Source organism: Eubalaena glacialis, chromosome 5 (genome assembly GCF_028564815.1).
Source record: "Eubalaena glacialis isolate mEubGla1 chromosome 5, mEubGla1.1.hap2.+ XY, whole genome shotgun sequence".
NCBI lineage: Eukaryota > Metazoa > Chordata > Mammalia > Artiodactyla > Balaenidae > Eubalaena > Eubalaena glacialis.
Window position 1 is genome coordinate 36398156 of NC_083720.1, and position 13821 is coordinate 36411976.

The 13821-nt window shown below is 36.7% G+C and overlaps 1 protein-coding gene across 2 annotated transcripts in view; it reads left to right on the forward strand.

Moving 5' to 3' along the window:
- The window catches only part of CENPE (centromere protein E), a 72397-nt gene that overhangs the window by 58190 nt on the left and 386 nt on the right, over positions 1-13821 (forward strand). For both annotated transcript variants that reach the window (XM_061191199.1, XM_061191200.1), the window contains 5 exons: positions 378-563; positions 5548-5660; positions 7099-7196; positions 9133-9316; positions 10949-11235. In XM_061191199.1, coding sequence (XP_061047182.1) covers positions 378-563; positions 5548-5660; positions 7099-7196; positions 9133-9316; positions 10949-11235 — 868 coding nt within the window. The remainder of the gene's footprint in view (positions 1-377; positions 564-5547; positions 5661-7098; positions 7197-9132; positions 9317-10948; positions 11236-13821) is intronic.

Below are 13821 nucleotides of genomic sequence, written 5' to 3' on the forward strand. Positions count from 1 at the left end.
GTTAAAAAGTAGGTAATAAAAATAAAGGAAAAGACATGTATTACTTTAAAGAGCTAATTATCAAATGTACTTTCTCTAAGTGGTATTAATTTAAAATGTGAGTACCTATTTAATATGCTTGGCACCATGCTAACTAGTAAATAAATGCTAAACCTTATAATGTAAAATGTGGGCATTTTTTAATCCAAAAGACATCAGCTTATAAATAAAAAAAAATACGTGTGTAAATTGAGTGACATTGGCTTCTCTTCTTTTCTATCCTTTGTTAGTGAAATCTGTGAAAATTAATTCCTATATATGATTATTTTTGTCTTAAACTTATATACTATGACTCTGTCTATATGGCAGACCTTAAACATGTGTACTTTTTCTAATAGAAAACTCAAGAGCTGGAAATGTCACTCCATGAAGCTAAAGAAAGCGCTATGCATAAGGAAGGCAAGATTATAAAGATGCAGAAAGAACTTGAGATGACTAATGACATAATAGCAAAACTTCAAGGGCAAGTTAATGAATCAAATGATTGCCTTGAAAAAACAAAAGAAATGATCCAAGTACTTCAGGTAATTTAACAAACTCATTTTATAAATAAAAGGGTTTGGTTTTTTAATTTTCTTTTACTGTTGAATTTGACAGATAATCTAGGACTCAACTTTTACTTCAACTTCCTGTTATCTATGAATATCTGAAGTTCAGTACTCAAACTTTTAAAAAGCAAGTGACAACTTAGAAATGAAATGCAAGAGTATATTTTCATTCAAGATAATGATTTTCATCTTCCTAGAAAAATTATTTTTAAGAGATATAAGTATTATTCTTTATAGTTTAAAATGTATATTTTTTTATTTTTCAAAAAAAGGCTTCCTATCTAAATATTTAACATTCTTTATTAGATAAGTGCATTTTAAAATTCTCTTTTCTTCTGCTTAATCCCTTGTTATTGAGTCCCAGCCTTTCGGCTGACTCTGACCTATTTTCTTTATAAAGAGCAGTAGTATAAATCTTTTTGACCATGAATGCCATTACACAGTTTGCACCCTCATTCATCATATCCTTACCACTCCCTTTTGTTTTAGCCCAGACACTTCTCACACTTCTGCTACTTGAGTCCAGCCCTAATAAGTATTTGTGCTATTCCTGCTCCAGTGTCTCTTCATTGCAGTTAAAATTAGGAATAAGTCAAGGATGTCTGTTCTTTCCGTTATTTAACATTCTGGTTCATTCAGTGAGACATGAAACCGAGAGGCAAGAGAAAATAATCTCAGTTTTGTTTTTCAACAATTGTTGGTATAGCTAAAAACCAAGAAAATCAACTGTGAGGCTTTAGAATTTTTGATAGTAATTTTTTAATATTTCAAATAATTAAATGACCACATTTTTATTCTTTCAACAAATATTTTTGGGTACCTGCTGTGTGTTGGTCATTGTTCTAGATGCCATGTATACAGCAATGGGGAAAAAAAAATAGAAGTTTCTCCCTTCCTTCAAGGAGTTTATGTTCTTGTTCAGGAAGACAGAAAATAATGAAGTATATATGTGTGTCAAATGGTGAAAAGTGCAATGGAAAAAAATTAAGCCAGACAAGGGTACATGGATACTGAGTGAGAGTTGGGGTATAAGGGAAAGAGATGTGACTTTATAAAGGGCATTGAGGAGAGCCACACCTTTAAGGTGGCATGAAGTGATGGGGTGAGTGATGTAGTAGGGAAAGGGCCTTCTAGGCAAAGGAAATAGCAAACACAAAGGCTTCAACACAGAAACAGTCTAGACATGTTTAAGAAACCACAAGAAAGCCATTGTCTCCTGAGCAGAGTGAGCAAGAGAATAGAGGTGGGAAATGAGGTGAGAAGTAGCAGAGAATCAACTCATAAAGGGTCTTGCAGACTACTTTGGTTTTTATTCTGGGTGAGATGGGAAATCATCAGAGGATTTTGGCTAAAGGATATTATGGTCTTACTTAATTTTTTTTAAATCGCCCTTTGAAGATAGAATACAGAAGGGTGTGTTCGTGTGACATGCTAGCTGCTACAGCAAAGGGAACCAAAAATGCAATGGCTCAAATAAGATGGAAGGTTATTTCTCTAACTCATATAGAAGCCTGAGTTCCAGGTTGGGGGGTGGCTTCATTCCACATGATCAATCAGAGGCCCACATTTCTCCCATCTTGTTTCTCTACCACGCCCTTGGATGCTGTTTTCATCTTAGTGGTTAAAGCCAGGTTGTAAGCTGTCCATGCTTGGGCTCACAGGAAAGGGACAAGATGGAGAAGCTAAAATATCTTAAAATCTCTACTCTCAAAGGCTCTGGCCCAGAAGTGGCACACATCTCTTCCTCTCATATTTCTTGGAGTCAGAGATGATTTCCCTAGTTTTTGGCCTGAGCAACTGGAAGAAGGACTTGCCATTTATGGAGATAGAAAAGACTGCCAGAAGAGCAAGTTTGAAAACATGGGAGCAGACTTAGAGTTCAGTTTTGAGCACGTTGAATTTGAAATGCCTATTGGGGACACCCAAGCTGAGATATGTCTTAGGCAGTTGGATATGTGACTCTGAGAGAGAGAGAGAGAGAGAGATCTAAACTTGAGGTGTAAGTTTGGGGAATTGTCAGCATATAAAAGTCATGAGACTAGATGGGAGCATGAACATACGGAGAAGAGATGTGGAGTAACTAAAAGATACTGCGATGGAGCAGGCGTGAGTAAAAAAGAAAGGGGCAGGTGGGGGGCAAGAGAGAGTGGTTCTAATTTTCTCATATAAGTGAAGAAAGGGTATAAAGAAAGAGGGAGTGAGCAGCAAACTTCACATTCAGTATAGATTGATACCTATATTATGGAGAGACAAGTATCTTTCCTGCATACCAGAAGTAACCATTTAGATAATATAGCGGGGTCTGGAGGGTCTTGTACAGCACCCTTGGGGAAAGAAAGCAAAATACAGGGTATCCATAAAAATCTTTGTACAGTTTAAATTTTTGAAAAATGTGTTTCTGTGTATTATATAAATATTCTATAAAATGCAGTCTTTTGCATGTAACTCAAGAGTTGGCAAAATAAAAAAATAAAAAAACTATTTACCACTATTTGAAAATACCTACCCAATATAATGTAGGGTTTATTAATGGAATATGGAAGAAAGTAGTTTGAACAAATGAATCATTAACAATTTCATTTAAATCTTTATATTTTTCCTCTGTTGTATCTTTACAAATTGTTTATGTCAAATAGCAGTGAATTTGTTAAAAATTTAAACTGCACTAGAACTTTATGGACATCCTACACAATAGGAAAAAAATCTTATAATGGCCACAGAATCTAAAATAAAGTGTTTGAAGACTAAACAAAAGATGAGGAAAACATATATGAAAGGCACAACAAAACTTCAAAGAGTAATATAGGAGAACGTGTGGTTTAAGATTTGAAACTTGCCATTTCCTGTTTTGGAACCTAAATACTGTACATCCATCAGTTTTTCCCAAATTAATTTCTAAATTTGATGTAATTTAATTCATACTCTCAAAGGAATTCTTTTTCTGGTAGAACAAGGAAAGTTTCTTAAGAGAATCCATCTAAAATATAGATGATCGGGCTTCCCTGGTGGCGCAGTGGTTGAGAGTCTGCCTGCCAATGCAGGGGACACGGGTTCGAGCCCTGGTCTGGGAAGATCCCACATGCCGCGGAGCAACTGGGCCCGTGAGCCACAATTACTGAGCCTGCGCGTCTGGAGCCTGTGCTCCGCAACAAGAGAGGCCGCGATAGTGAGAGGCCCGCGCACCGCGATGAAGAGTGGTCCCCGCTTGCCACAACTAGAGAAAGCCCTCGCACAGAAACAAAGACCCAACGCAGCCATAAATTAATTAATTAATTAATTAAAAAAAAAAAAAAACAGGCCACAAATCTGAATAGACACCCCACCAGAGAAGACAGACACATGGCAAATAAACATCAGAAAAGATGCTCAACATCATGTCATTACAGAATTGAAAATCAAAATGACAAGAATAACACTACACACCTATGGTATCTCTAAATACCGTAACAGCCAAAATTCAAAACACTGACAACACTTGATGCTGATGAGGATGTGGAGCAACAGGAACACTCAGTCATTATGGCAGAATGCAAATAGTACAGCTACTTTGCAGGAAAGTTTGGCAGTTTCTTAGGAAACTGACACCACTTCAGCCAGACACATGCCCAGGGAGTCCCTGATATCAGTGTCTGGTCCAGAAGGCCTGGGTATTGAACTGGTGCTCTGACGGAGCAAACAGTGGGTTCCTCTGACCCAGTCATCAGCCTCCTTAAGCTAAGCATCTGTCATTTTTAGAAGCTTTGCATCTTTTTAGTCTTTGCTAGTCATTGTGTGTGTACAGATGTTTTTATGGGGGTTGGAGTGGGAAAGCCTAGAGGAATAGAGAGCTCTCTGTGTTCCTATTTAGATGGGTTTATTTTTGTATTCAATATCTAATAGTATTCCACTGTGTGGCTGTGGTACAGCAATAAAAAGAGCAATTTATTCAGCAGTAATAAGAAGTGAGCTCTCAAGCCACAGAAAGACGTGGAGGAATCTTAAATGCGTATTGTTAATTAAAATAAACCAATCCGAAAAGGCTACATACTGGATGATTCCAGCCATATGACATTCTGGAAAAGGCAAAACTAGGGAAACAGTAAAAAGATCAGTAATTGCCAACAGTTTAAGGGGAGGGAGGGAAGAAGGATGGATAGGTGGAGTGCAGGGGGTTTTTAGGGCAGTGAAACTATTCTGTGTGATAGAGTAACGATGAACACACATCATTATACAAGTGTTAAAACCCATAGAATATACAATACAAAAAATAAACCCTAATGTAAACTATGAACTTTAGTTAATAGTAATGTATCAGTATTGGCTCATCATTTGTAACAAATATACCACATTAACATGTTATGTTATAACAGGAAAGTTGGGGCAGGGGGAGGGCACAGTATATGAGAACTCTGTGTACTCTCTGCTCAATTTTTCCGTAAGCCTAAAATTACTTTGAAAATGAAATCTATTCATTAAAAAAAAAAAGATTTATATATGGATTTTTATTTCTCTGAGTAGAAAGTAGATATATCACTGGATTGAACCATCTTTGACTACAAAATATCCTCAGCAATGCTACATAATACTTTGTGCCTTAAATTCAGTTCTAGTGTGATATTTATATTGCTGTTCTGACATCTTTTTCTTTCATTTTCCTGATTAACCTTCGTCTGCCCATTTCATTGTTTTCAACCTTTGTTTCATTTGTTTAGGTAGATTGTTTTTAAATTGGGAAAAAAATTGTTCTAAGAAACAAAAGTCATATGTTCTTTAAGTACGTATTAGCTTCCAAGAGCTTCAAATTATACTTCACATCATACATCTATTTGTTATTCATTTCAGTGTTAAAATGTGTGCCTTCCCTGCTTTTCATATATTTGAAGATTGCTGTTTTAAAATGTTTCTACCAGATCAAGGCAGTTAACAACTCTTCAGAACTGCTCTAAAATTATTTTATTTTTCTTTTCACTAAAAAATTTAGGACAAAGTTGCTTTAGGAGCTAAGCCCTATAAAGAAGAAATTGAAGAGCTCAAAACGAAGCTGGTGAAAATAGACCTAGAAAAGATGAAAAATGCCAAGGATTTTGAAAAGGAGTATGTCTTTGCCTTAATTGAACATGACTTTAAAAGCTTAAATTTCCTTTCAAAACTATATAAATTTCTTTGCATTAGTTAACTTCTTAAAATATATGAAAATATTGTTATTGCTTTTTAAAAAAATAAATACAAACATTCACAGATTTTAAATCTATTAAATTCTCATTACATATGCAAAGTTTTTAAAATAAGCACAATTCTGATTACTAACACACTATGTCTTTGGATGCTTCTTTCTCAATCATATATATATAGCTTTAAAATATCCTTTTTATGCTTGAAAGTAAATGTTAAGAACCTGTGGTGTATTTAGCAGTTTGACTAAGGTCTCTGTTGGTTCTCTTAACTTTATTTGTTCTTCCCATTGTGTTTTTATGAAAAAGTTGTATTTCCTTTTAAATTATAATACCTAATGCCCAACAGCATATCCTCTTTTTATTGATTTATTTATATATAGTACTATATACCTAATAGCATGCCTCAAGTTCTTTGTGGTATAGCATAATGAAAAGAACATTAGCCAGTGTCAGGGAAACTAAATTAGAAATATGTTGCCTCTAATGAATATATCACCTTACACAAGCTGTTAAATCTCTCTGGGCCTCACATTCATAATCAATAAAAGGATAGGTTTATATTAAAGGATTTTTTAAGATACCTTCTGGCTCCTAACACTTTTAATTCTTCCTATAAATCTTTAATAAATATTTAATGATGATATCTAATTTTGCCTAAAATGTAGCACTCTGAATCTTCATTCGTTCTAACCAGGCTTCCGGTGATAAGAAGTGAAACTTAGGTCTATTAAGATCTTCATTATAAAAAGCAATTTTACTTATAGAATCGAATTGGCAGATACTGTCAGCCTCTAAGAAAAGCAGAGTATCATTGCTGATTTATCATTGCTGATTAATGCTTAAGCAAACAGTTCACAAAATGTCTCTACCAGGGAACAATGAGTAGAATTTGACCTTTGACTGTATCACCTTAGACTAGAGCTGCAGCCAGGGTTTGCTTTCCTGACAATGTAGAAAGGAAGCTGCTTTTTGCTTTCATGCTCTGGTCATTGTTGTACCTTCAAGGTATTTCTAGGACCTCATGGTAACAGACCAATTATTTATTTTATGGTGCCCCCAGATATAATTTTACACAATATCCGGTTCATAGCTATTGGGCTTCCAGAAATTTAAAAAGAATTGATTTCTCAATGTTAAAAAAAATTGCTGCTGCAACCAAACAGAATACTTCCAATTTGGTGGTGTTATAGCTGTGAGGTGCATGATACCAGGAGGGTATCATGAGGGCTCATCTACTGCTACCAGGACATTGTGTTTATGTGATGTGTCTTATTAGAAAATTGTTGACAGCAGTTGTGTTTATTCCTTCATTAAAAATTCATTTCTGGGCTTTTACATATTTCTATTGTTCTTAATAGAATCGCTTCGACAAAAACCACTGTGGAGTATCAAAAAGAAGTTATAAGGCTATTGAGAGAAAATCTTAGAAGAAATCAACAGGCCCAAGATACCTCAAGTAAGTAGAAAATGCTGATATTTCCCGATCTTTCCATTTTACTTCAATACACTTACATATCTTGAAGACTGCTATTACAGGTATGATTGTCAAAAATAAAGCTAAGTTAATCACTGATTTAGAAAGAACTATTTTTATTTTTTTATTTTTTTGGCTGCGTTGGGTCTTTGTTGCTGCATGCAGGTTTTTCTCTGGTTGCAGCGCGCGGGCTTCTCATTGCGGTGGTTTCTCTTGTTGTGGAGCACGGGCTGTAGGCGCGGGCTTCAGTAGTTGTGGCACGTGGGCTCAGTAGCTGAGGCTCACAGGCTCTAGAGCGCAGGCTCAGTAGTTGTGGTGCACAGGCTTAGTTGCTCCGCGGCATGTGGGATCTTCCCAGACCAGGTCTCGAACCCGTGTCCCGTGCATTGGCAGGCGGATTCTTAACCAGTGTGCCGCCAGGGAAGCCCCAAGAAAAAACTATTTTTAAAATGAATTCATTGGGGTCATATTTATCCTGTGGCATCTCCTTAGTTTACTGTAATCTTAACTGTCTATCCATTATAGATTTTTAGAAAATACAAATTTTACTTTTGCATAATCAGATCTTTACCTATTAGTGAAGATATCTTCAGCACTGTAAAAGAATGACTTAACTATCAGGGTAGAAGTACACTTCCCAATAAAAATACAAGCACATGTCTTAATAGATTGTAACCATGTGCACAGTAAAAATATTATCAGTTCACAGTAAAATTAACTAAATATTATCCTACTTGTTCTTAATACTGAAAATATAAAGTTGATGCATACTTGCAAACTTTTTGAAATTTATCTTAGGAACAGTCTTCAAGTTTAATGATCAAATTTCTGCATATATATCTCTCAAACTATACCTTTTTCTGTATTTCTATCTCTTATATTTCATTTGAAAAGAGAAAATGCTGAACAGTACTTGGGGCAGCTTTGTATAGTAAGACAAGCATTGAACTAGCAGTCAGGGACAGGTCTCTGAACTGATTGCCCTCACTTAACGGCTGTGTGAAATCCTGGAGACAATGTATATAATAAGGATCAAACTAAAAGTTGTGTGTGCAAGCACACTGAAAGTTCTAAAGGTCAAGCAAATGTAAGATGATATTTGTGTGTATTATTGTCCACTCATCTAAAAAAAAGAATTAGAGATAGTGTTAAAGATGATCACAGCTCCTATCTGGAAAACTTCAAGGGATAAAAATAGAACTGAGGATTCCTTGTTGTTACAGAAGGGTCAGGATAATTACTCTTGATTTGTAAGTGACTTTCAGGTACATATTGTCCCTGAATTCAGAATAATTCAAAAGGAAATGGACATTGAGTATCTTCCCCACACACACCTTACCCCCCTTTTATAAATCGTCAGTGATCCAGTGGATTATTCTATTTCATAAGCACCTCACATTTGTATGCAGTTTTATCTAAAATTTACAGAACAGTTCCTTACATTACTTTTACACACACAGTGTAGAATACTGAATAATATATGCTCTAATATCATTCTAAGGTTTATCTAGTGAACAGGTATGTGTTGAATACTTGTGATGCACTGAATGACGGGGGTAGACCCCACACACACTGTAGGAAGAAGCCCGCTAGGTGATTCTACTGCTATAGAAGATAGATCAATGGAGGACAGCTCTGGGGAGGATTGTTACTACTACAGTGATGGTGAACGATCTCCGCAGGATTATGAGAGTGGAATTGGTGGGTGGAGAGAAGCAGGAGGATTCGAGAGCTGTTTAGAATTGATGACCAAATAGCCGTGTGAGGTTAAGGGAGAAGGAGGTGGGCAAGGATGACTTCCAGGGAGATGGTGGTGTGTTGGTTTTTATAGTGACTTACTACCTTTCATAATGTTTTCTTTATTTCTTTATTTGGAACTACTAAAATTATCACCTGTCTGTATTTTTGCCTCCCACAGTGGTATCAGAACACGCTGATCCTCAGCCTTCAAATAAACCCTTCACCTGTGGAGGTGGCAGTGGCATTGTACAAAGCACGAAAGCTCTTATCCTGAAGAGTGAGTATATACGGCTGGAAAAGGAAGTTTCCAAGTTAAAGCAGCAAAATGAACAGCTAATAAAGCAAAAGAATGAGCTGTTAAGGTAAGATCTGCTCACATGATATAGAAATTATACTTACGTCTTACATGTGGGGGAGGATGATATAGACACATACATAAATAGCTTTTGCAGTTGGCAATCCTTCACACATACGGAGAAAGTAATTTTTAAGTTTCATAAAATATGTCTTTTTTAAAAGGCATAAGAATATGGTAGCACCATTCCAGATGTTGGCTATCTATCAATTGACCTATTTTTAACTAAGCCGAGAACTAGGAAGTAAATAAAGATCTTTGAGGGAACAGCTTAAATATACCACAAGTCCATATACCCAAGTCAATGAGGCTCTTACTCAAGGAGGAACCCCTTAGGTCCATTATCGTAGCCTACTTAGTTTTACTTTATAAACAGTTCTGACAAATTTAATTATTTGGCTTCTACCAAAGACTAGAATCTTGTGCTAACCTCTACCAATGAGACAATAGGAGAAAAATAGGCATTAAATAAATAATTCCACAAATAACTAATCCTTTGTAATGAGTGCTATCAAGCAAACAGCAACAACAAAAAATAGGACATTATGAAAGGGTATATCACAGAGGGATCCAACCTTATCTAGGTATGGGGAGAGGTGGTGATCAAGAGACTAATCTTTAAGACTGGATGTGAAAAATGAGTAGAAATTAGGCCAGGTGAAAGGAGAGGTGGGTAAGCCTTCTAGGCTGAGGGAACAGCATGTGCACAGGCTTTGAGTCAGGAAGAGTGACCAGCTGGTGGAACTGAAAGACATCCACTGTGGCCAGGGCATAGAGACTGAGACAGTGAGGTGCAAGACAAGATGCCAGAGGTAACTGGTCCAGGTTACACAGGCCCCAGAGGTCATTGGGAGGACGTTTGGGTGGTATCCTAAATGTAATGGAAGGATTAACTCCACTGGAGGATTTTAAGCCAAGGCCTGCTGAGATCAGATAGCATCACAGTATAGGAGGCCCCAATTTAGGAATCTGTTTATTGTTGTCCAAGCAAAAGATAATTTTGGCATGGGCTGGAATGGTGCCAATGCAGATAAAAATAAGGAAACGAATTTGAGAAATAAGTATGAGGTTGTATCAACAGACTTGGCTCACGTAAAGGAGAGAAGGGCCCCTAGGATGGTTGCCCAGGTTTCTCTCTGGAGAAACTGGATAAATGCTGGTGGCATTTCCTGTGAGAAGCAAGACTGTAACTAATCCAGAAAAGCACCATGAATTATTTATTTTAAAATAACAAAGGTACATTAGAATCATCTACCCAGACTGATTTATCAAATTATGGCCACAAATTATCAACAGATAAACCTCTGGACGATATCACTGATTTGTTTAAAAACCTGATGTCATGCTCTGAGCTTTCTTTTCAAAACTCCATGATTATGGAGGTTTATTACAATTACTTAAATTATACTGACCTCATTTCATTTTCTGAACTGTGGAAACAGTCCAAACAGGAAGCATTATGTTGAAACTTAACTGTAAATATGATAAAATGGTAAATTATAGGTTATGTATATTTTACCACAATTTAAAGCAATTTTTTTTAACTTAAACGTGAGTACGTTGCAGGAATTGCAGTCTTATGGTCTCCTTTTTTCTCCACCTCCACCCCGCTGCCCCACCCTGACCCCTCACATTTAAGCAATAATCATCATCTTTCCAATGAGGTCAACACGTGGAAGGAGAGAACCCTTAAAAGAGAGGCTCACAAAGAAGTAACTTGTGAGAATTCTCCAAAGTCTCCTAAAGTGACTGGAACAGCCTCTAAAAAGAGACAATATATGTCATCTCAGTGCAAGGAACGGAATTTACAAGATCCTGTGCCAAAGGAATCGCCAAAATCTTGGTTTTTTGATAGCCGATCAAAGTCTTTGCCAGTACCTCCTCCAGTTCACTATTTTGATAACTCAAGTTTAGGCCTTTGCCCAGGTAGGTAAATATACTGGTTGCTTGGAAATGGGGCAGGGATGGGGGGCAGATAACTGTTGGAACCTCTCTTTAATATGTGGTCCCCACAGGGCAGGTGTAGACAGAGGATGGCGTTGATCAGGCTCACAGTGCCCAGACTTCATTGCTATTTCTGTGGGAGAGAGTTTCTCCAAAGCACAGCTCTGAAGTGCAGTAGTCACTTTTTACCCCAAGTGAAGCCTTTTTTTTTTTTCTTTCCTTTGGTATGTAAAAATTCTATTTGTGAGTCATTGCTTAGCGAATCAAATGTGAAAATAAGATATTATTTCTTTAGAGATACAAGAAAACAACCCCAAGTGAAGTTTGCCTCTTAAACCCTCAGCTTTTCCCTGGAATGGACAAGCAACTGTCCCAAGGACATAAAGATACTACCTTATAAACAAAACCAGTTTTACTGAAAAAGACTTTCTTATCAATTCAATAGGCCAGTATTTCCTATAGGATTATATTCATTTTACACAAGCCAGATCATAGACTCGTATCATTTACTTATTCATTTAATCAACAGAATTTTTTTATTTCAACTCGGTGTCACATATTAGACCCTAATGGTACATTAATAAGCAAAACCAGATATGGTCCCTGCCCTCTTAGAGCTTACAGTCTAACAGGTATAGACAGCAATCAAGTGACCAAAAAAGGTAAAATTCTAGAGTGCAAAAGGCTATGAGACTTATAATAGGTTGTTGTTTTTTAAATATTACAGAAGTCTTCCTTGAAAAAGGGAACTGAGATCTAGGAGGTTAATGTGAGTTAGCTTAACAAAAAGGGGAGGGAAAAGCGTTTCAGGCAGATGGAACAGTGACAGCCGCAGTCAGGGTAGGAGGGACCACAGTCAGGGGAAGGATTGAAAGAAATATGCAGTGGCCAGAGCACAAGGAACACAGGCTTCTGTGGACGTAGTCAGTGAAGCCAAAGAGAGAGCTCAGAGCCAGACATGCAGGACTTTGTAGATCGTGTAAAGGAATTTAAACTTGATCCTGTAGGCATATAGAGGAAGCCGTTGGAAGACTTTAAACAATAGCAGGGGAACGTGATGACTTGTAAACTTTGAAAACATTACCTCAGCTGTTAGATAACCAACAAATCATAGGAGCAAGAGTTTGACAGTTGCCTGGGCAAGGGTGACAGCATGAACCTGGGCAGGTGCAATGGAGATGGAGAGACGTGGACAGATGGGAGAGATTTGGGGGCAAAATGAGCAGTGCTAGGTGCCTGATCGGATGGCCTGGGGTGGAGTCAGGGATCGCCCCCAGCTCTGCGGAGGTGCTATACACAGAGGTGGGGAACATGTCAGGAGAAGCTCTGTAATATGGCGTTTCTCAGTCTTTCTCACCACATAGCATTTATCATGTGCCCACGTGTGTATGGCCACAGCCCTTTGTGACAGTGTATCTGCCTCTCAGAAACACGCTTTTATGCACTTGTAGAAACCTAAAGCAACAAAACTGTACATTAAGAGAGGCAGCTGCCAGAGATCATTTAAAGCTCTGAGCAAAGGTTACCGGGGTTTATGAGAACTCTACTTTGTGACAAAGAAGGAATCAGTCCGTTCTCATCAACTACACGTCAGAATTGGATCACGTCAGCACTCTGACAGTGCTGTTAGAGATATAGGAAGGAACAACGCAATTTGGAAAAAATCTTGAACTATTCACTTCATTGAACAGTATGTAACAAACATTTGAGGACCTTCCATTAGCTAACACTTCCGCAGAACTTTTGCTGTATACACACACACACACTATTTTAGAAGGGTCTATTCAAAAACTGATAAAGTTTTATAATCACCTTTTGATTTTTATCTGACAATGCCAAAGGCACATGCATAATATGAAGTAATCCAACCTCAAATAAAAATGCTTAAGTCTTTTTATCAATACGTGGATCTCTCTGGTACAATTTTTAAGTAAAATAAAAGAGTAGTCCGGAGGGATATATAAATCAAAAACTGACCAATTCTGAATTAAAGGACATAGTCTCAGCTTGAATTAGTAAAATATCAGTCTAAAAAAATTTTAATTATAAAAGGAAATTTATATTATCTCAACACCTAAGATAATTTCCAAGACCAGTTATTCTAGATTTACTTTCATGAGTATAATAATTTGACAATAAATATTGTTTATAAACAAATAGATGCAGTTGAAGTGCTTTTTAAAGGCTCAAAGAAAACTTTTTAAAGATGGCTAAATATTCTCTAAAATACATAGTATTTGTACAGCTCACCATTTTTTTTCCCTAAAAATAGGACAAAAGAAAATCTAACTGAGTTAATCTGTGTTTGGTTCACTTTGAATCTCAAATTGATGAATTCCAAATAAGACTTTATTACTTCTTGGTTTTATGTACAATATGGTTTTTCTAACAATTCATCTTATGAGAAAATGGGAAATAAACTTCTTCAACTTCTGAAACTAACACACTATTGTGAAGCAATCATACTCCAATAAAGATCTATTAAAAAAAAAAAAACTTCAACTCTGCTGAAGTGAAATATAGTTTTTTAACAAGGAAAATAATGAACCATGTTTAAGTGCTTTATTT